The sequence below is a fragment of the Eleutherodactylus coqui genome, unplaced genomic scaffold (assembly GCF_035609145.1).
Source record: "Eleutherodactylus coqui strain aEleCoq1 unplaced genomic scaffold, aEleCoq1.hap1 HAP1_SCAFFOLD_71, whole genome shotgun sequence".
Taxonomy (NCBI): Eukaryota; Metazoa; Chordata; class Amphibia; order Anura; family Eleutherodactylidae; genus Eleutherodactylus; species Eleutherodactylus coqui.
In genome coordinates this window covers 118977-144013 of record NW_027101939.1, presented here as the reverse complement: position 1 = coordinate 144013, position 25037 = coordinate 118977, and the positions used below count along the sequence as shown (strand labels likewise).

Genomic DNA, 25037 nt, shown 5'->3' with positions numbered 1-25037 from the left:
GGTAGATTCCCCTCAGTATATACACATAGAGGAGAGGTAGATTCTCCTCAGTATATACACAGAGGTAAGGTAGATTCCCCTCAGTATATACACATAGAGGAGAGGTAGATTCTCCTCAGTATATACACAGAGGTAAGATAGATTCCCTTCAGTATATACACATAGAGGGGAGGTAGAGTCTCCTCAGTATATACACATGGAGGGGAGGTAGATTCTCCTCAGTATATGCACATAGAGGGGAGGTACATTCTCCTCAGTATATACACATAGAGGGGGGGGGGGGTAGATTCTCCTCAGTATATACACATGGAGGGGAGGTAGATTCTCCTCAGTATATACACATAGATGGGAGGTAGAGTCTCCTCAGTATATACACATAGAGGTAAGGTAGAGTCTCCTCAGTATATACACATAGAGGTGAGGTAGATTCTCCTCAGTATATACACATAGAGGGGGGGGTAGATTCTCCTCAGTATATACACATGGAGGGGAGGTAGATTCTCCTCAGTATATACACATAGATGGGAGGTAGAGTCTCCTCAGTATATACACATAGAGGTAAGGTAGAGTCTCCTCAGTATATACACATAGAGGTGAGGTAGATTCTCCTCAGTATATACACACAGAGGTGAGGTAGATTCTCCTCAGTATATACACACAGAGGTGAGGTAGATTCTCCTCAGTACATACACACAAAGGTGAGGTAAATTCTCCTCAGTATATACACACACAGGTGAGGTAGATTCTCCTCAGTATATACACATAGAGTTGAGGTAGATTCTCCTCACTATATACACATAGGGGTGAGGTAGATTCTCCTCAGTATATACACACAGAGGTGAGGTAGATTCCCCTCAGTATATACAGGTAGAGGGGAGGTAGATTCTCCTCAGTATATACACAGAGGTGAGGTAGATTCTCCTCAGTATATACACATAGAGGGGAGGTAGATTCTCCTCAGTGTATACACATAGAGGGGAGGTAGATTCTCCTCAGTATATACACATATAGGGGAGGTAGATTCTCCTCAGTATATACACATAGAGGGGAGGTAGATTCTCCTCAGTATATACACATAGAGGCGAGGTAGATTCTCCTCAGTATATACACATAGAGGTGAGGTAGATTCTCCTCACTATATACACATAGGGTTGAGGTAGATTCTCCTCAGTATATATACACAGAGGTGAGGTAGATTCTCCTCAGTATATACACACAGAGGTGAGGTGGATTCTCCTCAGTATATACGCATAGAGGTGAGGTAGATTCTCCTCACTATATGCACATAGGGGTGAGGTAGATTCTCCTCACTATATACACATAGGGGTGAGGTAGATGCTCCTCAGTATATACACATAGAGGGGAGGTAGATTCTCCTCAGTATATACACATAGAGGGGAGGTAGATTCTCCTCAGTATATACACATAGAGGGGGGGGGGTAGATTCTCCTCAGTATATACACAGAGAGGGGAGGTAGATTCTCCTCAGTATATACACATAGAGGGGAGGTAGATTCTCCTCAGTATATACACATAGAGGGGGGGGTAGATTCTCCTCAGTATATACACATAGAGGGGGGGTAGATTCTCCTCAGTATATACACATGGAGGGGAGGTAGATTCTCCTCAGTATATACACATAGATGGGAGGTAGATTCTCTTCAGTATATACACATAGAGGGGAGGTAGATTCTCCTCAGTATATACACATAGAGGGGGGGTAGATTCTCCTCAGTATATACACATGGAGGGGAGGTAGATTCTCCTCAGTATATACACATGGAGGGCAGGTAGATTCTCCTCAGTATATACACATAGAGGGGAGGTAGATTCTCCCCAGTATATACACATAGAGGGGGGGTAGATTCTCCTCAGTATATACACATGGAGGGGAGGTAGATTCTCCTCAGTATATACACATAGAGGGGAGGTAGATTCTCCTCAGTATATACACATAGAGGGGGTGGGTAGATTCTCCTCAGTATATACACACAGAGGTGAGGTAGATTCCCCTCAGTATATACAGGTAGAGGGGAGGTAGATTCTCCTCAGTATATACACAGAGGTGAGGTAGATTCTCCTCAGTATATACACATAGAGGGGAGGTAGATTCTCCTCAGTGTATACACATAGAGGGGAGGTAGATTCTCCTCAGTATATACACATATAGGGGAGGTAGATTCTCCTCAGTATATACACATAGAGGGGAGGTAGATTCTCCTCAGTATATACACATAGAGGCGAGGTAGATTCTCCTCAGTATATACACATAGAGGTGAGGTAGATTCTCCTCACTATATACACATAGGGTTGAGGTAGATTCTCCTCAGTATATATACACAGAGGTGAGGTAGATTCTCCTCAGTATATACACACAGAGGTGAGGTGGATTCTCCTCAGTATATACGCATAGAGGTGAGGTAGATTCTCCTCACTATATGCACATAGGGGTGAGGTAGATTCTCCTCACTATATACACATAGGGGTGAGGTAGATGCTCCTCAGTATATACACATAGAGGGGAGGTAGATTCTCCTCAGTATATACACATAGAGGGGAGGTAGATTCTCCTCAGTATATACACATAGAGGGGGGGGGGGTAGATTCTCCTCAGTATATACACAGAGAGGGGAGGTAGATTCTCCTCAGTATATACACATAGAGGGGAGGTAGATTCTCCTCAGTATATACACATAGAGGGGGGGGTAGATTCTCCTCAGTATATACACATAGAGGGGGGGTAGATTCTCCTCAGTATATACACATGGAGGGGAGGTAGATTCTCCTCAGTATATACACATAGATGGGAGGTAGATTCTCTTCAGTATATACACATAGAGGGGAGGTAGATTCTCCTCAGTATATACACATAGAGGGGGGGTAGATTCTCCTCAGTATATACACATGGAGGGGAGGTAGATTCTCCTCAGTATATACACATGGAGGGCAGGTAGATTCTCCTCAGTATATACACATAGAGGGGAGGTAGATTCTCCCCAGTATATACACATAGAGGGGGGGTAGATTCTCCTCAGTATATACACATGGAGGGGAGGTAGATTCTCCTCAGTATATACACATAGAGGGGAGGTAGATTCTCCTCAGTATATACACATAGAGGGGGTGGGTAGATTCTCCTCAGTATATACACATAGTGGGGAGGTAGATTCTCCTCAGTATATACACATAAAGGTAAGGTAGATTCTCCTCAGTATATACACATAGAGGGGAGGTAGATTCTCCTCAGTATATACACATAGAGGGGGGGTAGATTCTCCTCAGTATATACACATGGAGGGGAGGTAGATTCTCCTCAGTATATACACATAGAGGGGAGGTAGATTCTCCTCAGTATATACACATAGAGGGGGGGTAGATTCTCCTCAGTATATACACATGGAGGGGAGGTAGATTCTCCTCAGTATATACACATGGAGGGGAGGTACATTCTCCTCAGTATATACACATAGAGGGGAGGTAGATTCTCCTCAGTATATACACATAGAGGGGAGGTAGATTCTCCTCAGTATATACACATAGAGGGGAGGTAGATTCTCCTCAGTATATACACATAGAGGTGAGGCAGATTCTCCTCAGTATATACACATAGGGGTGAGGTGGATTCTTCTCAGTATATACACATAGAGGGGAGGTAGATTCCCCTCAGTATATACACATAGAGGAGAGGTAGATTCTCCTCAGTATATACACAGAGGTAAGATAGATTCCCTTCAGTATATACACATAGAGGGGAGGTAGAGTCTCCTCAGTATATACACATGGAGGGGAGGTAGATTCTCCTCAGTATATGCACATAGAGGGGAGGTAGATTCTCCTCAGTATATACACATAGAGGGGGGGGGGGTAGATTCTCCTCAGTATATACACATGGAGGGGAGGTAGATTCTCCTCAGTATATACACATAGATGGGAGGTAGAGTCTCCTCAGTATATACACATAGAGGTAAGGTAGAGTCTCCTCAGTATATACACATAGAGGTGAGGTAGATTCTCCTCAGTATATACACATAGAGGGGGGGTAGATTCTCCTCAGTATATACACATGGAGGGGAGGTAGATTCTCCTCAGTATATACACATAGATGGGAGGTAGAGTCTCCTCAGTATATACACATAGAGGTAAGATAGAGTCTCCTCAGTATATACACACAGAGGTGAGGTAGATTCTCCTCAGTATATACACACAGAGGTGAGGTAGATTCTCCTCAGTATATACACATAGAGGGGAGGTAGATTCTCCTCAGTATATACACATAGAGGCGAGGTAGATTCTCCTCAGTATATACACATAGAGGTGAGGTAGATTCTCCTCACTATATACACATAGGGTTGAGGTAGATTCTCCTCAGTATATATACACAGAGGTGAGGTAGATTCTCCTCAGTATATACACACAGAGGTGAGGTGGATTCTCCTCAGTATATACGCATAGAGGTGAGGTAGATTCTCCTCACTATATGCACATAGGGGTGAGGTAGATTCTCCTCACTATATACACATAGGGGTGAGGTAGATGCTCCTCAGTATATACACATAGAGGGGAGGTAGATTCTCCTCAGTATATACACATAGAGGGGAGGTAGATTCTCCTCAGTATATACACATAGAGGGGGGGGGGGGTAGATTCTCCTCAGTATATACACAGAGAGGGGAGGTAGATTCTCCTCAGTATATACACATAGAGGGGAGGTAGATTCTCCTCAGTATATACACATAGAGGGGGGGGTAGATTCTCCTCAGTATATACACATAGAGGGGGGGTAGATTCTCCTCAGTATATACACATGGAGGGGAGGTAGATTCTCCTCAGTATATACACATAGATGGGAGGTAGATTCTCTTCAGTATATACACATAGAGGGGAGGTAGATTCTCCTCAGTATATACACATAGAGGGGGGGTAGATTCTCCTCAGTATATACACATGGAGGGGAGGTAGATTCTCCTCAGTATATACACATGGAGGGCAGGTAGATTCTCCTCAGTATATACACATAGAGGGGAGGTAGATTCTCCCCAGTATATACACATAGAGGGGGGGTAGATTCTCCTCAGTATATACACATGGAGGGGAGGTAGATTCTCCTCAGTATATACACATAGAGGGGAGGTAGATTCTCCTCAGTATATACACATAGAGGGGGTGGGTAGATTCTCCTCAGTATATACACATAGTGGGGAGGTAGATTCTCCTCAGTATATACACATAAAGGTAAGGTAGATTCTCCTCAGTATATACACATAGAGGGGAGGTAGATTCTCCTCAGTATATACACATAGAGGGGGGGTAGATTCTCCTCAGTATATACACATGGAGGGGAGGTAGATTCTCCTCAGTATATACACATAGAGGGGAGGTAGATTCTCCTCAGTATATACACATAGAGGGGGGGTAGATTCTCCTCAGTATATACACATGGAGGGGAGGTAGATTCTCCTCAGTATATACACATGGAGGGGAGGTACATTCTCCTCAGTATATACACATAGAGGGGAGGTAGATTCTCCTCAGTATATACACATAGAGGGGAGGTAGATTCTCCTCAGTATATACACATAGAGGGGAGGTAGATTCTCCTCAGTATATACACATAGAGGTGAGGCAGATTCTCCTCAGTATATACACATAGGGGTGAGGTGGATTCTTCTCAGTATATACACATAGAGGGGAGGTAGATTCCCCTCAGTATATACACATAGAGGAGAGGTAGATTCTCCTCAGTATATACACAGAGGTAAGATAGATTCCCTTCAGTATATACACATAGAGGGGAGGTAGAGTCTCCTCAGTATATACACATGGAGGGGAGGTAGATTCTCCTCAGTATATGCACATAGAGGGGAGGTAGATTCTCCTCAGTATATACACATAGAGGGGGGGGGGGTAGATTCTCCTCAGTATATACACATGGAGGGGAGGTAGATTCTCCTCAGTATATACACATAGATGGGAGGTAGAGTCTCCTCAGTATATACACATAGAGGTAAGGTAGAGTCTCCTCAGTATATACACATAGAGGTGAGGTAGATTCTCCTCAGTATATACACATAGAGGGGGGGTAGATTCTCCTCAGTATATACACATGGAGGGGAGGTAGATTCTCCTCAGTATATACACATAGATGGGAGGTAGAGTCTCCTCAGTATATACACATAGAGGTAAGATAGAGTCTCCTCAGTATATACACACAGAGGTGAGGTAGATTCTCCTCAGTATATACACACAGAGGTGAGGTAGATTCTCCTCAGTATATACATATAGAGGTGAGGTAGATTCTCCTCAGTATATACATATAGAGGGGAGGTAGATACTCCTCAGTATGTACATATAGAGGTGAGGTAGATTCTCGTCAGTATATACACATAGAGTGGAGGTAGATTCTCCCAAGTATATACACATAGAGGTGAGGTAGATTCTCCTCAGTATATACACATAGAGGTAAGGTAGATTCTTCTCAGTATATACACATAGAGGGGGGGGGGGTAGATTCTCCTCAGTATATACACATGGAGGGGAGGTAGATTCTCCTCAGTATATACACATAGATGGGAGGTAGAGTCTACTCAGTATATACACATAGAGGTAATGTAGATTCTCCTCAGTATATACATATAGAGGTGAGGTAGATTCTCCTCAGTATATACATATAGAGGGGAGGTAGATACTCCTCAGTATGTACATATAGAGGTGAGGTAGATTCTCGTCAGTATATACACATAGAGGGGAGGTAGATTCTCCTCAGTATATACACACACAGGTGAGGTAGATTCTCCTCAGTATGTACAGAGAGGTGAGGTAGAATCTCCTCAGTATATACACATAGAGGTGAGGTAAATTCTCCCAAGTATATACACATAGAGGTGAGGTAGATTCTCCTCAGTATATACACACACAGGTGAGGTAGATTCTCCTCAGTATATACACACAGAGGTGAGGTAGATTCTCCTCAGTACATACACACAAAGGTGAGGTAAATTCTCCTCAGTATATACACACACAGGTGAGGTAGATTCTCCTCAGTATATACACATAGAGTTGAGGTAGATTCTCCTCACTATATACACATAGGGGTGAGGTATATTCTCCTCAGTATATACACACAGAGGTGAGGTAGATTCCCCTCAGTATATACAGGTAGAGGGGAGGTAGATTCTCCTCAGTATATACACAGAGGTGAGGTAGATTCTCCTCAGTATATACACATAGAGGGGAGGTAGATTCTCCTCAGTGTATACACATAGAGGGGAGGTAGATTCTCCTCAGTATATACACATATAGGGGAGGTAGATTCTCCTCAGTATATACACATAGAGGGGAGGTAGATTCTCCTCAGTATATACACATAGAGGCGAGGTAGATTCTCCTCAGTATATACACATAGAGGTGAGGTAGATTCTCCTCACTATATACACATAGGGTTGAGGTAGATTCTCCTCAGTATATATACACAGAGGTGAGGTAGATTCTCCTCAGTATATACACACAGAGGTGAGATGGATTCTCCTCAGTATATACGCATAGAGGTGAGGTAGATTCTCCTCACTATATACACATAGGGGTGAGGTAGATTCTCCTCACTATATACACATAGGGGTGAGGTAGATGCTCCTCAGTATATACACATAGAGGGGAGGTAGATGCTCCTCAGTATATACACATAGAGGGGAGGTAGATTCTCCTCAGTATATACACATAGAGGGGGGGGGTAGAATCTCCTCAGTATATACACATAGAGGGGAGGTAGATTCTCCTCAGTAAATACTCATAGAGGGGAGGTAGATTCTCCTCAGTATATACACATAGAGGGGAGGTAGATTCTCCTCAGTATATACACATAGAGGGGGGTAGATTCTCCTCAGTATATACACATGGAGGGGAGGTAGATTCTCCTCAGTATATACACATAGATGGGAGGTAGATTCTCCTCAGTATATACACATAGAGGTGAGGTAGATTCTCCTCAGTATATACGCATAGAGGGGGGGGGGGGTAGATTCTCCTCAGTATATACACATGGAGGGGAGGTAGATTCTCCTCAGTATATACACATAGAGGGGAGGTAGATTCTCCTCAGTATATACACATAGAGGGGAGGTAGATTCTCCTCAGTATATACACATAGAGGGGAGGTAGATTCTCCTCAGTATATACACATAGAGGGGAGGTAGATTCTCCTCAGTAAATACTCATAGAGGGGAGGTAGATTCTCCTCAGTATATACACATAGAGGGGAGGTAGATTCTCCTCAGTATATACACATAGAGGGGGGTAGATTCTCCTCAGTATATACACATGGAGGGGAGGTAGATTCTCCTCAGTATATACACATAGAGGGGAGGTAGATTCTCCTCAGTATATACACATAGAGGGGAGGTAGATTCTCCTCAGTATATACACATAGAGGGGAGGTAGATTCTCCTCAGTATATACACATAGAGGGGAGGTAGATTCTCCTCAGTATATACACATGGAGGGGAGGTAGATTCTCCTCAGTATATACACATAGATGGGAGGTAGAGTCTACTCAGTATATACACATAGAGGTAATGTAGATTCTCCTCAGTATATACATATAGAGGTGAGGTAGATTCTCCTCAGTATATACATATAGAGGGGAGGTAGATACTCCTCAGTATGTACATATAGAGGTGAGGTAGATTCTCGTCAGTATATACACATAGAGGGGAGGTAGATTCTCCTCAGTATATACACACACAGGTGAGGTAGATTCTCCTCAGTATGTACAGAGAGGTGAGGTAGAATCTCCTCAGTATATACACATAGAGGTGAGGTAAATTCTCCCAAGTATATACACATAGAGGTGAGGTAGATTCTCCTCAGTATATACACACACAGGTGAGGTAGATTCTCCTCAGTATATACACACAGAGGTGAGGTAGATTCTCCTCAGTACATACACACAAAGGTGAGGTAAATTCTCCTCAGTATATACACACACAGGTGAGGTAGATTCTCCTTAGTATATACACATAGAGTTGAGGTAGATTCTCCTCACTATATACACATAGGGGTGAGGTATATTCTCCTCAGTATATACACACAGAGGTGAGGTAGATTCCCCTCAGTATATACAGGTAGAGGGGAGGTAGATTCTCCTCAGTATATACACAGAGGTGAGGTAGATTCTCCTCAGTATATACACATAGAGGGGAGGTAGATTCTCCTCAGTGTATACACATAGAGGGGAGGTAGATTCTCCTCAGTATATACACATATAGGGGAGGTAGATTCTCCTCAGTATATACACATAGAGGGGAGGTAGATTCTCCTCAGTATATACACATAGAGGCGAGGTAGATTCTCCTCAGTATATACACATAGAGGTGAGGTAGATTCTCCTCACTATATACACATAGGGTTGAGGTAGATTCTCCTCAGTATATATACACAGAGGTGAGGTAGATTCTCCTCAGTATATACACACAGAGGTGAGATGGATTCTCCTCAGTATATACGCATAGAGGTGAGGTAGATTCTCCTCACTATATACACATAGGGGTGAGGTAGATTCTCCTCACTATATACACATAGGGGTGAGGTAGATGCTCCTCAGTATATACACATAGAGGGGAGGTAGATGCTCCTCAGTATATACACATAGAGGGGAGGTAGATTCTCCTCAGTATATACACATAGAGGGGGGGGGGTAGAATCTCCTCAGTATATACACATAGAGGGGAGGTAGATTCTCCTCAGTAAATACTCATAGAGGGGAGGTAGATTCTCCTCAGTATATACACATAGAGGGGAGGTAGATTCTCCTCAGTATATACACATAGAGGGGGGTAGATTCTCCTCAGTATATACACATGGAGGGGAGGTAGATTCTCCTCAGTATATACACATAGATGGGAGGTAGATTCTCCTCAGTATATACACATAGAGGTGAGGTAGATTCTCCTCAGTATATACGCATAGAGGGGGGGGGGGGGTAGATTCTCCTCAGTATATACACATGGAGGGGAGGTAGATTCTCCTCAGTATATACACATAGAGGGGAGGTAGATTCTCCTCAGTATATACACATAGAGGGGAGGTAGATTCTCCTCAGTATATACACATAGAGGGGAGGTAGATTCTCCTCAGTATATACACATAGAGGGGAGGTAGATTCTCCTCAGTAAATACTCATAGAGGGGAGGTAGATTCTCCTCAGTATATACACATAGAGGGGAGGTAGATTCTCCTCAGTATATACACATGGAGGGGAGGTAGATTCTCCTCAGTATATACACATAGAGGGGAGGTAGATTCTCCTCAGTATATACACATAGAGGGGAGGTAGATTCTCCTCAGTATATACACATAGAGGGGAGGTAGATTCTCCTCAGTATATACACATAGAGGGGGGGTAGATTCTCCTTAGTATATACACATAGAGGGGAGGTAGATTCTCCTCAGTATATACACATAGAGGGGAGGTAGATTCTCCTCAGTATATACACATAGAGGGGAGGTAGATTCTCCTCAGTATATACACATAGAGGTGAGGCAGATTCTCCTCAGTATATACACATAGAGGTGAGGTGGATTCTTCTCACTATATACACATAGAGGTGAGGTAGATACTCCTCAGTATATACACATAGAGGAGAGGTAGATTCTCCTTAGTATATACACATGGAGGAGAGGAAGATTCTCCTCAGTATATACACATAGATGGGAGGTAGAGTCTCCTCAGTATATACACATAGAGGTAAGGTAGAGTCTCCTCAGTATATACACATAGAGGTGAGGTAGATTCTCCTCAGTATATACACACAGAGGTGAAGTAGATTCTCCTCAGTATATACACACAGAGGTGAGGTAGATTCTCCTCAGTATATACATATAGAGGTGAGGTAGATTCTCCTCAGTTAATACATATAGAGGTGAGGTACCTTCTCCTCAGTATATACATATAGAGGTGAGGTAGATTCTCCTCAGTATGTACACACACAGGTGAGGTAGATTCTCCTCAGTATGTACATATAGAGGTGAGGTAGATTCTCCTCAGTATATACACATAGAGGGGATGTAGATGCTCCCAAGCATATACACATAGAGGTGAGGTAGATTCTCCTCAGTATATACACACACAGGTAAGGTAGATTCTCCTCAGTATGTACATATAGAGGTGAGGTAGATTCTCCTCAGTATATACACATAGAGGGGAGGTAGATTCTCCCAAGTATATACACATAGAGGTGAGGTAGATTCTCCTCAGTATATACACACACAGGTGAGGTAGATTCTCCTCAGTATATACACACAGAGGTGAGGTAGATTCTCCTCAGTATATACACATAGAGGTGAGGTAGATTCTCCACAGTACATACACACAGAGGTGAGGTAGATTCTCCACAGTACATACACACACAGGTGAGGTAGATTCTCCTCAGTATATACACATAGAGGTGAGGTAGATTCTCCTCACTATATACACATAGGGGTGAGGTAGATTCTCCTCAGTGTATACACACAGAGGTGAGGTAGATTCCCCTCAGTATATACACGTAGAGGGGAGGTAGATTCTCCTCAGTATATACACAGAGGTGAGCTAGATTCTCCTCAGTATATGCACATAGAGGGGAGGTAGATTCTCCTCAGTATATACACATAGAGGGGAGGTAGATTCTCCTCAGTATATACACATAGAGGGGAGGTGGATTCTCCTCAGTATATACACATAGAGGGGAGGTAGATTCTCCTCAGTATATACACATAGAGGCGAGGTAGATTCTCCTCAGTATATTCACATAGAGGTGAGGTAGATTCTCCTCACTATATACACATAGGGGTGAGGTAGATTCTCCTCAGTATATATACACAGAGGTGAGGTAGATTCTCCTCAGTATATATGCATAGAGGTGAGGTAGATTCTCCTCAGTATATACACATAGAGGTGAGGTAGATTCTCCTCACTATATACACATAGAGGGGAGGTAGATTCTCCTCAGTATATACACATAGAGGGGAGGAAGATTCTCCTCAGTATATACACATAGAGGGGGGGGGGTGGTAGATTCTCCTCAGTATATACACATAGAGGGGAGGTAGATTCTCCTCAGTATATACACATAGAGGGGAGGTAGATTCTCCTCACTATATACACATAGAGGGGGGGTAGATTCTCCTCAGTATATACACATAGAGGGGGGGTAGATTCTCCTCAGTATATACACATGGAGGGGAGGTAGATTCTCCTCAGTATATACACATAGAGGGGAGGTAGATTCTCCTCAGTATATACACATAGAGGGAGGTAGATTCTCCTCAGTATATACACATAGAGGGGGGTAGATTCTCTTCAGTATATACACATGGAGGGGAGGTAGATTCTCCTCAGTATATACACATAGAGGGGAGGTAGATTCTCCTCAGTATATACACATAGAGGGGAGGTAGATTCTCCTCAGTATATACACATAGAGGGGGGGTAGATTCTCCTCAGTATATACACACGGAGGGGAGGTAGATTCTCCTCAGTATATACACATAGAGGGGAGGTAGATTCTCCTCAGTATATACACATAGAGGGGGTGGGTAGATTCTCCTCAGTATATACACATAGTGGGGAGGTAGATTCTCCTCAGTATATACACATAAAGGTAAGGTAGATTCTCCTCAGTATATACACATAGAGGGGAGGTAGATTCTCCTCAGTATATACACATAGAGGGGGGGTAGATTCTCCTCAGTATATACACATGGAGGGGAGGTAGATTCTCCTCAGTATATACACATAGAGGGGAGGTAGATTCTCCTCACTATATACACATAGAGGGGGGGGTAGATTCTCCTCAGTATATACACATGGAGGGGAGGTAGATTCTCCTCAGTATATACACATGGAGGGGAGGTACATTCTCCTCAGTATATACACATAGAGGGGAGGTAGATTCTCCTCAGTATATACACATAGAGGGGAGGTAGATTCTCCTCAGTATATACACATAGAGGGGAGGTAGATTCTCCTCAGTATATACACATAGAGGTGAGGTAGGTTCTCCTCAGTATATACACATAGAGGTGAGGTAGATTCTCCTCAGTATATACACATAGATGTGAGGTAGATTCTCCTCAGTATATACACATAGATGTGAGGTAGATTCTCCTCAGTATATACACATAGAGGTGAGGTAGATTCTCCTCAGTATATACACAGAGGTGAGGTAGATTCTCCTCAGTATATACACAGAGGGGAGGTAGATTCTCCTCAGTATATACACATAGACGTGAGGTAGATTCTCCTCAGTATATACACATAGACGTGAGGTAGATTCTCCTCAGTATATACACATAGATGTGAGGTAGATTCTCCTCAGTATATACACATAGAGGTGAGGCAGATTCTCCTCAGTATATACACATAGAGGGGAGGTAGATTCTCCTCAGTATATACACATAGAGGGGGGGTAGAGTCTCCTCAGTATATACACATAGAGGGGAGGTAGATTCTCCTCAGTATATACACATAGGGGTGAGGTAGATTCTCCTCAGTATATACACATAGGGGTGAGGTAGATTCTCCTCAGTATATACACATAGAGGGGAGGTAGATTCTCCTTAAAATATGAACATAGAAGTCAGTGACATTGCTATGCCAAATTTCCCACTTGTATGACGCCGAGCAGTTACATTACAGAGGGATGCCAGTACTTTTGTAATTAGCATTGAACAATCAAGTAGTGACCCCAAGTCCTTTTTTATTTAGGACCTACAGAATGGTTGTGCCAGATTCCATGTTTGCATGAAATCGTGAAGGTAGAGATAGATTATGTGTGCACAGCAGGATTATGGGTAAGCATTTGGCTGCTGCCCCTTGTCCAGAATGCCCTCTTTAGGCCTCATGTCCAGTTGAAAAATACGATCCGCGCAGAATCTGCCGCAGATTCCGCGCGGATTTGCTTTAAATGGTATTTTTTTTTCATGCAGATATTCACACACATTGCTATCAATGTGATAGCAATGTTGCCGATCCGCACGGAATCCGCGGCAGAATGGAGCATGCTGCTTTCTTTTCTCCTGCGCGTGAAAAATGCAATTCTTTTAAAATGCCATCCGTGGGTGCAAAAATCAATTTAATGGACCCGCGGATGGCCAATGATTCCCTATGGGCAAAATCCGCTGCGGAATCTGCAATTCCATTCAGGTAGTGGACATGAGGGCTTAGGCCTCATGTCCACGGGGAAAATCAGGCCCGCGTGGGTTCCTGCATGCGGGAGATCAAATAAGATACGATCTCTATGAGCTCCCGCATGCATCTTCAGCAACAATGTGGAGCATGCTGCGTTTTTTTCACGAGCATAAAAAAAATCTGCAAATGACTTAAAGCACCATCAGCGGCTATTTATTTAACTGCGGATGGTCAATGCTTTCCTATGCGATGCGGATTTGCATTTTTTTTCCCACATGCGGATTTGCTAAATATAATTTCCCCGTGGACATGAGACTTTAGGTCTCATGTCCACGGGGAAAATAAGAATTAAAATCCTCAGCGTTTTTCCCGCACGCAGATCCGCGCCCCATAGGAATGCATTGACCACCCGCAGGTAGATAAATACCCACGGATGGTAATTAAAAAATTTCTGGAGCAGATTCTGCGCGGATTGTATTTTTCAAGTGGACATGAGGCCTTAAGCCTTATGTCCACTAGCAAAAGTGAATTGCGGAATCCACGGGTGAAATCCGCATTCAATTATGCCCATAGGGAATCATTGGCCCTCCACAGTCAATTAATTTGAATTTTGCACCCGTGGATGGAATTTTCACGCGCGGGGAAAAAAACCACAGCATTCTCCATTTTACTGCGGATTCCGCGTGGACATTGTTATCTATAGGTGGGGATATCCGCATGCAAAAAAAAATACCATTATAGCCAATCTGCGCAGATTGTGCGAGTATTGTATTTTTCTAGTGGACATGAGGCCTAACTCTGTGGCCCCATGGGATCTCAGGAAGACATTGGTGCAGTTGGTGGACTGCAGCTGTGCATATGCTGTCCGTGTATTTGTATCATGTTCGTATCTTGGGCATGGAAGCAATCACGGCCGATCAGCCGAAATCCTTTCACAGTAATTAAGTGCACCTTATGCCACGTGGCATCTGATGACGTGAACAGGATACGTTCCTGTCAGTAGACAGATGTGTATCCAATTACTAGCATTAAAATTCATTCTTCACTCCTGAAATGTTCCGTTAAAGGGGGTTTTCTGTAATGCAACATCATGGTGTCGGCTGTGCAGTTCTGTCTACCTGGATGAACTAGAATATATGACATGCTCAGAGGGAGAGGATGCCGCCGGCCACCTCTGCTCACCTCCCTCAGAGGATTACACATGTGACATCCACAATGACCTTGGTGATCCTAGAAATACCCTCAAAGCCAAGTTTGATTACAAAGCATTGCGTAGGTTCCTTATACATCTGATCTTGTCTTTCTTTCTAGAAGTGCCATGATTCTGCAGGGTCTCTGTTTGGGGATTTGGTTATTCTTCTTTTCACCAGTTGGAGCCAGCCCTGCAGATGAGAGCGCTGCCAGAGGGAGCCGCACTGACCAGGGAGATGCCGCTCTGGATGAGAAACACCAAGACACTTATGGCACCTTTGCATCCGAGTTCTACGACTTGAGATATCTATCTGAAGAAGGTCAGGAAACATCTCTTTGACTGTGGAAGCTTCTGTAGGATGGGATGGGGTTATCTACATGAATGATTATTAACAGTATAGCAGTTCATACTTAATTAGTCCACTGATGAGGATGTGATGGTTTATGGTCTCTAAATTGGTGTTGGGGAGCTCTCTACTATACATTTCTCAAGTTCTCTAATGAAGCCTCTTAAGATGTTGATTCCTGTCAAAGATGGTTATAAATGTATACTCCCAAATATATGAACAATGCTCGGCCACAGGCAATTCTCTTTTTCTGTGTTTAATCGTGTGGCGATGAGATCTCATCCTGGCTCTCAGTTTTTGTCCTGTTTCCACGATATAAAGCCCCCCAACAGGACACTTACTGCACAAGATCAGGTACACAACATTGGACGTGGAACATGTAAATGTCCCTGGGATCTTATAGTCCTGCTGTGTGTTGGGGTTATGTATCCTGTCTGCAGTCCGTACTTGTCAGCAGGTCTTACAGCTCCTTACATTACAGGGATCTTATAGTCCTGCTGTGTGTTGGGGATCTGTATCCTGTCTGCGGTCCGTATATGTCAGCAGGTCTTACAGCTCCTTACATTACAGGGATCTTATAGTCCTGCTGTTTGTTGGGGTTATGTATCCTGTCTGCAGTCCGTACTTGTCAGCAGGTCTTACAGCTCCTTACATTACAGGGATCTTATAGTCCTGCTGTGTGTTGGGGTTATGTATCCTGTCTGCGGTCCGTATATATCAGCAGGTTTGACAGCTCCTTACATTACAGGGATCTTATAGTCCTGCTGTGTGTTGGGGTTATGTATCCTGTCCGCAGTCCGTACATGTCAGCAGGTCTTACAGCTCCTTACATTACAGGGATCTTATAGTCCTGCTGTGTGTTGGGGTTATGTATCCTGTCCGCGGTCCGTACATGTCAGCAGGTCTTACAGCTCCTTACCTTACAAGGATCTTATAGTCCTGCTGTGTGTTGGGGATCTGTATCCTGTCTGCGGTCCGTACATGTCAGCAGGTCTTACAGCTCCTTACATTACAGGGATCTTATAGTCCTGCTGTGTGTTGGGGTTATGTATCCTGTCTGTGGTCCGTACATGTTAGCAGGTCTTACAGCTCCTTACATTGCGGGTATCTTATAGTCCTGCTGTGTGTTGGGGTTATGTATCCTGTCTGCGGTCCGTACATGTCAGCAGGTCTTACAGCTCCTTACATTACAGGGATCTTATAGTCCTGCTGTGTGTATATATGTATCCTGTCTGCGGTCCGTACATGTCAGCAGGTCTTACAGCTCCTTACATTGCAGGGATCTTATAGTCCTGCTGTGTGTTGGGGTTATGTATCCTGTCTGCGGTCCGTACATGTCAGCAGGTCTTACAGCTCCTTACGGTGGTCCGTACATGTCAGCAGGTCTTACAGCTCCTTACATTACAGGGATCTTATAGTCCTGCTGTGTGTTGGGGATCCGTATCCTGTCGGCGGCCCGTACATGTCAGCAGGTCTTACAGCTCTTTACATTACAGGGATCTTATAGTCCTGCTGTGTGTTGGGGTTATGTATCCTGTCTGCGGTCCGTACATGTCAGCAGGTCTTACAGCTCCTTACATTACAGGGATATTTGAAGTTACAGGCAACCTCCACACAGATTGCCTGTAACACAGAAGCGGAGGGTCCGGGAATATGGTGGTCAGACGGTCATCCTTGTGTAGGGTGTGATGGAGTTTTTTCTGCAGTCTTATTTAGTACATCTAGCTGTGAATTGTAAGTCACTACTAGAGGTACACATGCATTTTTTGGTTTCTCCTTGTATTGGAGTAGTTGATTTCTGGGTCTCCTGGTACCTCTGGTGATTTCTGGGTATCCTGGTGGTTCTGGTATTTCCTGAGTATCCTGGTGGCTCTGGTGATTCCTGGAATCCTGTTGGCTTTGGTGATTTCTGGGTTTCCTGATCGCTCTGGTGATTTCTGGGTCTCCTGGTGGCTCTGGTGATTCTTGGGTATCCTGGTGGCTCTGGTGATTTCTGGGTCTCCTGGTGGCTCTGGTGATTTCTGGGTATCTTCGTGACTCTGGTGATTTCTGGGTTTCCTGGTGGCTCTGGTGATTTCTGGGTATCTTGGTAGCTCTGGTGATTTCTGGGTATCCTGGTGGCCCTGGTGATTTCTGGGTCTCCTGGTAACTCTGGTGATGCCTGGGTATCCTGTTGGCTCTGGTGATTTCTGGTTACCCTAGTGATTACTGGGTATCCTGGTGGCTCTGGTAACTTCTGGATATCCTGGTGGTTCTGGTGATTTCTGGGTATCCTTGTAGCTCTGGTGATTTCTGGGTATCCTTGTAGCTCTAATGATTTCTGAGTATCCTGGTGGCACTGGTGATTTCAGGGTCTCCTGGTGGCACTGATGATTTCTGGGCCTCCTGTTGGCTCTCGTGCTTTCTGGGTCTCCTGGCGCCTCTGGTGATTTCTGGGTATCCTGGTGGTTCTGGTGATTTCTGGGTATCCTGGTGATTTCTGAGTATCCTGGTGGCTCTGGTGATTCCTGGGTATCCTGGTGGCTCTGGTGATTACTGGGTATCCTGTTGGCTCTGGTGATTTCTGGGTATTCTGGTGGCTCTGGTGATTTCTGGGTATTCTGGTGGCTCTGGTGATTCCTGAGTAGCCTGGTGGCTCTAGTGATTCCTGAGTACCCTGGTGGCTCCGTTGATTCCTGGGTCTCCTGGTGGCTCTGGTAACTTCTGGATATCCTGGTGGTTCTGGTGATTTCTGGGTATCCTGGTAGCTCTCGTGATTTCTGGGTCTCGTGGTGGCACTGATGATTTCTGGGTCTCCTGGTGGCTCTGGTGATTTCTGGGTCTTCTGGTGGCTCTAGTTATTCCTGGGCATCCTAGTGACTCTGGTGATTCCTGGGGATGCTGGTGGCTCTGCTGATTCCTGGGTATCCTGGTGGCTCTGGTGATTCATGAGTATCTAGGTGGCTCTGGTGATTCCTGAGTCTCCTGGCGGCTTTGTGATTTCTGGATATCCTGGTGGCTCTGGTGATTCCTGGGTATCCCAGTGGCTCTGGTGATTTCTGGGTTTCCTGGTGGCTCTGGTGATTCCTGAGTACCCTGGTGGCTCTGGTGATTCTTATGTACCCTGGTGGCTCTGGTGATTCCTGAGTACCCTAGTGGCTCTGGTGATTCCTGGGTATCCTGGTGACTGGTGATTCCTGGGTATCCTGGTGGCTCTGGTGATTTCTGGATATACTGGTGGCTCTGGTTATTTCTGGGTATCCTGGTGGCTCTGGTGATTTCTAGGTCTCCTGGTGGCTCTGGTGATTTCTGGGTCTCGTGGTGGCTCTGGTGATTCCTGGTCTCCTGGTGGCTCTGGTGAATACTGGTCTCCTGGTGGCTCTGGTGATTCCTAGGTCTCCTGGTGGCTCTGGTGATTCCTGAGTCTCCTGGCGGCTTTGTGATTTCTGGGTATCCTGGTGGCTCTTGTGATTCCTGGGTATCCTGGTGGCTCTGGTGATTTCTGGATATCCTGGTGGCTCTGGTGATTCCTGAGTCTCCTGGCGGCTTTGTGATTTCTGGATATCCTGGTGGCTTTTGTGATTACTGGGTATCCTGGTGGCTCTGGTGATTTCTGGATATCCGGGTGGCTCTGGTGATTCCTGGGGATCCTGGTGGCTTTGGTGTTTTCTGGATATGCTGGTGGCTCTGGTGATTTCTGGGTCTCGTGGTGGCTCTTGTGATTCCTGGTCTCCTGGTGGCTCTGGTGATTTCTGGTCTCCTGGTAGCTCTGGTGATTCCTAGGTCTTCTGGTGGCTCTGGTGATTCCTGAGTCTCCTGGCGGCTTTGTGATTTCTGGGTCCCCTGGTGGCTCTGGTGATTTCTGTGTATACTGGTGGCTCTGGTTATTCCTGGGTATCCTGGTGGCTCTGGTGATTTCTTGGTCTCCTGGTGGCTCTGCTGATTTCTGGGTATCCTGGTGGCTCGGTAATTTCTGGGTATCCTGGTGATTTTTTGAGTATCCTGGTGGCTCTGGTGATTCCTGGGTATTCTGGTAGTTCTGGTAATTTCTGGGTATCCTGGTGGCCCTGGTGATTTCTGGGTCTCCTGGTAACTCTGGTGATGCCTGGGTATCCTGTTGGCTCTGGTGATTTCTGGTTACCCTGGTGATTACTGGGTATCCTGGTGGCTCTGGTGATTTCTGGGTCTCCTGGTGGCTCTGGTAATTTCTGGATATCCTGGTGGCTCTGGTGATTTCTGGGTATCCTTGTAGCTCTGGTGATTTCTGGGTATCCTGGTGGCACTGGTGATTTCAGGGTCTCCTGGTGGCTATGGTGATTTCTGGGCCTCCTGTTGGCTTTCATGATTTCTGGGTCTCCTGGAGCCTCTGGTGATTTCTGGGTCTCCTGGTGGCTCTGGTGATTTGTGGGTTTTCTGGAGGCTCTGGTGATTTCTGGGTATCCTGGTGACTCTGGCAATTTCTTGGTATCCTGGTGGCTCTGGTGATCCCTGGGTATCCTGGTGGTTCTGGTGATTTCTGGGTATCCTGGTGATTTCTGACTATCCTGGTGGCTCTGGTGATTCCTGGGTATCCTGGTGGCTCTGGTGATTCCTGGGTATTCTGGAGCCTCTGGTGATTTGTGGGTCTCCTGGTGGCTCTGGTGATTTCTGGCTTTTCTGGAGGCTCTGGTGATTTCTGGGTATCCTGGTGACTCTGGCAATTTCTTGGTATCCTGGTGGCTCTGGTGATCCCTGGGTATCCTGGTGGCTCTGGTGATTTCTGGGTATCCTGGTGATTTCTGAGTATCCTGGTGGCTCTGGTGATTCCTGGGTATCCTGGTGGCTCTGGTGATTCCTGGGTATTCTGGTGGCTCTGGTGATTCCTGAGTAGCCTGGTGGCTCTAGTGATTCCTGAGTACCCTGGTGGCTCCGTTGATTCCTGGGTCTCCTGGTGGCTCTGGTAACTTCTGGATATCCTGGTATTTCTGGGTATCCTGGTAGCTCTGGTTATTTCTGGGTCTCGTGGTGGCACTGATGATTTCTGGGTCTCCTGGTGGCTCTTGTGATTTCTGGGTCTTCTGGTGGCTCTAGTTATTCCTGGGCATCCTGGTGACTCTGGTTATTCCTGGGGATGCTGGTGGCTCTTGTTATTCCTGAGGATCCTGGTGGCTCTGGTGATTCCTGGGTATCCTGGTGGCTCTGGTGATTCCTGAGTATCTAGGTGGTTCTGGTGATTTCTGGGTACCCTGGTGGCTCTGGTGATTTCTGGGTATCCTGGTGGCTCTGGTGATTTCTGGGTTTCCTGGTAGCTCTGGTAATTTCTTGGTTTACTGGTAGCTCTGGTGATTTCTGGGTATCCTGGTGGCTCTGGTTATTTCTGGGTTTCCTGGTGGCTCTGGTGATTTCTGGGTATCCTGGTGGCTCTGGTGATTGCTGGGTATCCTGGTGGCTCTGGTGATTTCTGGGTTTCCTGGTGGCTCTGGTGATTTCAGGGTTTCCTGGTGGCTCTGGTGATTTCAGGGTCTCCTGGTGGCTATGGTGATTTCTGAGTCTCCTGGTGGCTCTGGTGATTCCTGCGTTTCCTGGTGGCTCTGGTGATTCCTGAGTACCCTGGTGGCTCTGGTGATTCCTGGGTATCCTGGTGGCTCTGGTGATTTATGGGTATCCTGGTGGCTCTGGTGATTTCTTGGTCTCCTGGTGGCTCCGGTGATTCCTGAGTGTCCTGGTGGCTCTGTGATTCCTCGGTATCCTGGTGGCTCTGGTGATTTCTGGATATCCTTGTGGCTCTGGTGATTTCTGGGTAACCTGGTAGCTCTGGTGATTTCGGGGTATCCTATGGCTCTGGTGATTTCTGGGTATCCTGGTGGCTTTGGTGATTTCTGGGTTTCCTGGTGGCTCTGGGGATTTCTGTTCCTCCTTGTGGCTCTGGTGATTTCTGGGTCTCCTGGCGGCTCTGGTGATTTCTGGGTTTTCTGGTGGCTCTGGGGATTTCTGGGCCTCCTTGTGGCTCTGGTGATTTCTGGGTGTCCTGGCGGCTCTGGTGATTTCTGGGTATCCTGGTGGCTCTGGTGATTTCTGGGTATCCTGGTGGCTCTGGCGATTTTTGCATATCCTGGTGATTTCTTGGTATCCTGGGGGCACTGGTGATTCTTGGGTATCCTGGTGGCTCTGGTGATTTCTGGGTATCCTGGTGATTTCTGAGTATCCTGGTGGCTCTGGTGATTCCTGGGTATCCCAGTGGCTCAGGTGATTTCTGGGTTTCCCGGTGGCTCTGGTGATTCCTGAGTACCCTGGTGGCTCTGGTGATTCCTGGGTATCCTGGTGGTTCTGGTGATTTCTGGATATCCTGGTGATTTCTGAGTATCCTGGTGGCTCTGGTGATTCCTGGGTATACTGGTGGCTCTGGTGATTACTGGGTATCCTGGTGGCTCTGGTGATTTCTGGGTATTATGGTGGCTCTGGTGATTCCTGAGTAGCCTGGTGACTCTAGTGATTCCTGAGTACCCTGGTGGCTCCGTTGATTCCTGGGTCTCCTGGTGGCTCTGGTAACTTCTGGATATCCTGGTGGCTCTGGTGATTTCTGGGTATCCCTGGTGATTTCTGGGTCTCGTGGTGGCACTGATGATTTCTGGGTCTCCTGGTGGCTCTGGTGATTTCTGGGTCTTCTGGTGGCTCTAGTTATTCCTGGGCATCCTGGTGACTCTGGTGATTCCTGGGGATGCTGGTGGCTCTTGTTATTCCTGAGGATCCTGGTGGCTCTGGTGATTTCTGGTTATCCTGGTGGCTCTGGTGATTCCTGAGTATCTAGGTGGCTCTGGTGATTTCTGGGTACCCTGGTGGCTCTGGTGATTTCTGGGTTTACTGGTAGCTCTGGTGATTTCTGGGTATCCTGGTGGCTCTGGTTATTTCTGGGTTTCCTGGTGCCTCTGGTGATTCTTGGGTATCCTGGTGGCTCTGGTGATTTCTGGGTATCATGGTGGCTCTGGTGATTGCTGGGTATCCTGGTGGCTCTGGTGATTTCTGGGTTTCCTGGTGGCTCTGGTGATTTCAGGGTCTCCTGGTGGCTCTGGTGATTTCTGAGTCTCCTGGTGGCTTTGGTGATTCCTGCGTATCCTGGTGGCTCTGGTGATTTCTGAGTACTCTGGTAGCTCTGGTGATTCCTGAGTACCCTGGTGGCTCTGGTGATTCCTGGGTATCATGGTGGCTCTGGTGATTTATAGGTATCCTGGTGGCTCTGGTGATTTCTTGGTCTCCTGGTGGCTCTAGTGATTCCTGAGTCTCCTGGTGGCTCTGTGATTCCTGGGTATCCTGGTGGCTTTGGTGATTTCTGGATATCCTTGTGGCTCTGGTATTTCTGGGTATCCTGGTAGCTCTGGTGATTTCGGGGTATCCTGTGGCTCTGGTGATTTCTGGGTATCCTGGTGGCTTTTTTGATTTCTGGGTTTCCTGGTGGCTCTGGGGATTTCTGGGTCTCCTTGTGGCTCTGGTGATTTCTGGGTCTCCTGTCGGCTTTGGTGATTTCTGGGTATCCTGGTGGCTCTGGTGATTTCTGGGTATCCTGGTGTCTCTGGCGATTTCTGCATAGCCTGGTGATTTCTGGGTATCCTGGTAGCTCTGGTGATTTCAGGATATCCTGTGGCTCTGGTGATTTCTGGGTATCCTGGTGGCTCTGGTGATTTCTGGGTTTCCTGGAGGCTCTGGGGATTTCTGGGTCTCCTTGTGGCTCTGGTGATTTCTGGGTCTCCTGGCGGCTCTGGTGATTCTTGAGTATCCTGGTGGCTCTGGTGATTTCTGGGTATCCTGGTGATTTCTGAGTATCCTGGTAGCTCTGGTGATTCCTGGGTATCCCAGTGGCTCTGGTGATTTCTGGGTTTCCTGGTGGCTCTGGTGATTCCTGAGTACCCTGGTGGCTCTGGTGATTCCTGAGTACCCTAGTGGCTCTGGTGATTCCTGGGTATCCTGGTGGCTCTGGTGATTCCTGGGTACCCTGGTGGCTCTGGTGATTTCTGGATATACTGGTGGCTCTGGTTATTTCTGGGTATCCTGGTGGCTCTGGTGATTTCTGGGTCTCCTTGTGGCTCTGGTGATTTCTAGGTCTCGTGGTGGCTCTTGTGATTCCTGGTCTCCTGGTGGCTCTGGTGATTTCTGGTCTCCTGGTGGCTCTGGTGATTCCTGAGTCTCCTTGTGGCTTTGTGATTTCTGGGTATCCTGGTGGCTCTGGTGATTCCTGAGTCTCCTGGCGGCATTGTGATTTCTGGGTATCCTGGTGGCTCTTGTGATTTCTGGGTATCCTGGTGGCTCTGGTGATTTCTGGATATCCTGGTGGCTCTGGTGATTCCTGAGTCTCCTGGCGGCTGTGTGATTTCTGGATATCCGGGTGGATCTTGTGATTCCTGGGTATCCTGGTGGCTCTGGTGATTTCTGGATATCCTGGTGGCTCTGGTGATTCCTGGGGATCCTGGTGGCTTTGGTGTTTTCTGGATATGCTGGTGGCTCTGGTGATTTCTGGGTCCCCTGGTGGCTCTGGTGATTTCTGTTTATCCTGGTGGCTCTGGTTGTTTCTGGGTATCCTGGTGGCTCTGGTGATTTCTTGGTCTCCTGGTGGCTCTGCTGATTTCTGGGTATCCTGGTGATTTTCTGAGTATCCTGGTGACTCTGGTGATTTCTGGGTATCCTGGTGACTCTGGTGATTCCTGGGGATGCTGGTGGCTCTTGTTACTCCTGGGGATCCTGATGGCTCTGGTGATTCCTGGGGATCCTGGTGGCTCTGGTGATTCCTGGGTATCCTGGTGGCTCTGGTGATTCCTGAGTATCTAGGTGGCTCTGGTGATTTCTGGGTTTCCTGGTAGCTCGGGTAATTTCTTGGTTTACTGGTAGCTCTGGTGATTTCTGGGTATCCTGGTGGCTCTGGTGATTTCTGGGTTTCCTGGTGGCTCTGGTGATTTCTGGGTATCCTGGTGGCTCTGGTGATTGCTGGGTATCCTGGTGGCTCTGGTGATTTCTGGGTTTCCTGGTGGCTCTGGTGATTTCAGGGTCTCCTGGTGGCTCTGGTGATTCCTGCGTATCCTGGTGGCTCTGGTGATTTCTGAGTACCCTGGTGGCTCTGGTGATTCCTGTGTACCCTGGTGGCTCTGTTGATTCCTGGGTATGCATGTGATTTTGGTGATTTATGGGTATCCTGGTGGCTCTGGTGATTTCTTGGTCTCCTGGTGGCTCTGGTGATTCCTGAGTCTCCTGGTGGCTCTGTGATTCCAGGGTATCCTGGTGGCTCTTGTGATTTCTGGATGTCCTTGTGGCTCTGGTGATTTCTGGGTATCCTGGTAGCTCTGGTGATTTCGGGGTATCCTGTGGCTCTGGTTATTTCTGGGTATCCTGGTGGC

The 25037-nt window shown here is 46.4% G+C and overlaps 1 protein-coding gene across 1 annotated transcript in view; it reads left to right on the top strand.

Moving 5' to 3' along the window:
• FRRS1L (ferric chelate reductase 1 like) overlaps positions 1 to 25037 on the top strand; it is a 102187-nt gene that overhangs the window by 13273 nt on the left and 63877 nt on the right. Inside the window, exon 2 of the mRNA XM_066588661.1 lies at positions 15473 to 15672. Coding sequence (XP_066444758.1) covers positions 15480 to 15672 — 193 coding nt within the window. The 5' untranslated portion in view covers positions 15473 to 15479. The remainder of the gene's footprint in view (positions 1 to 15472; positions 15673 to 25037) is intronic.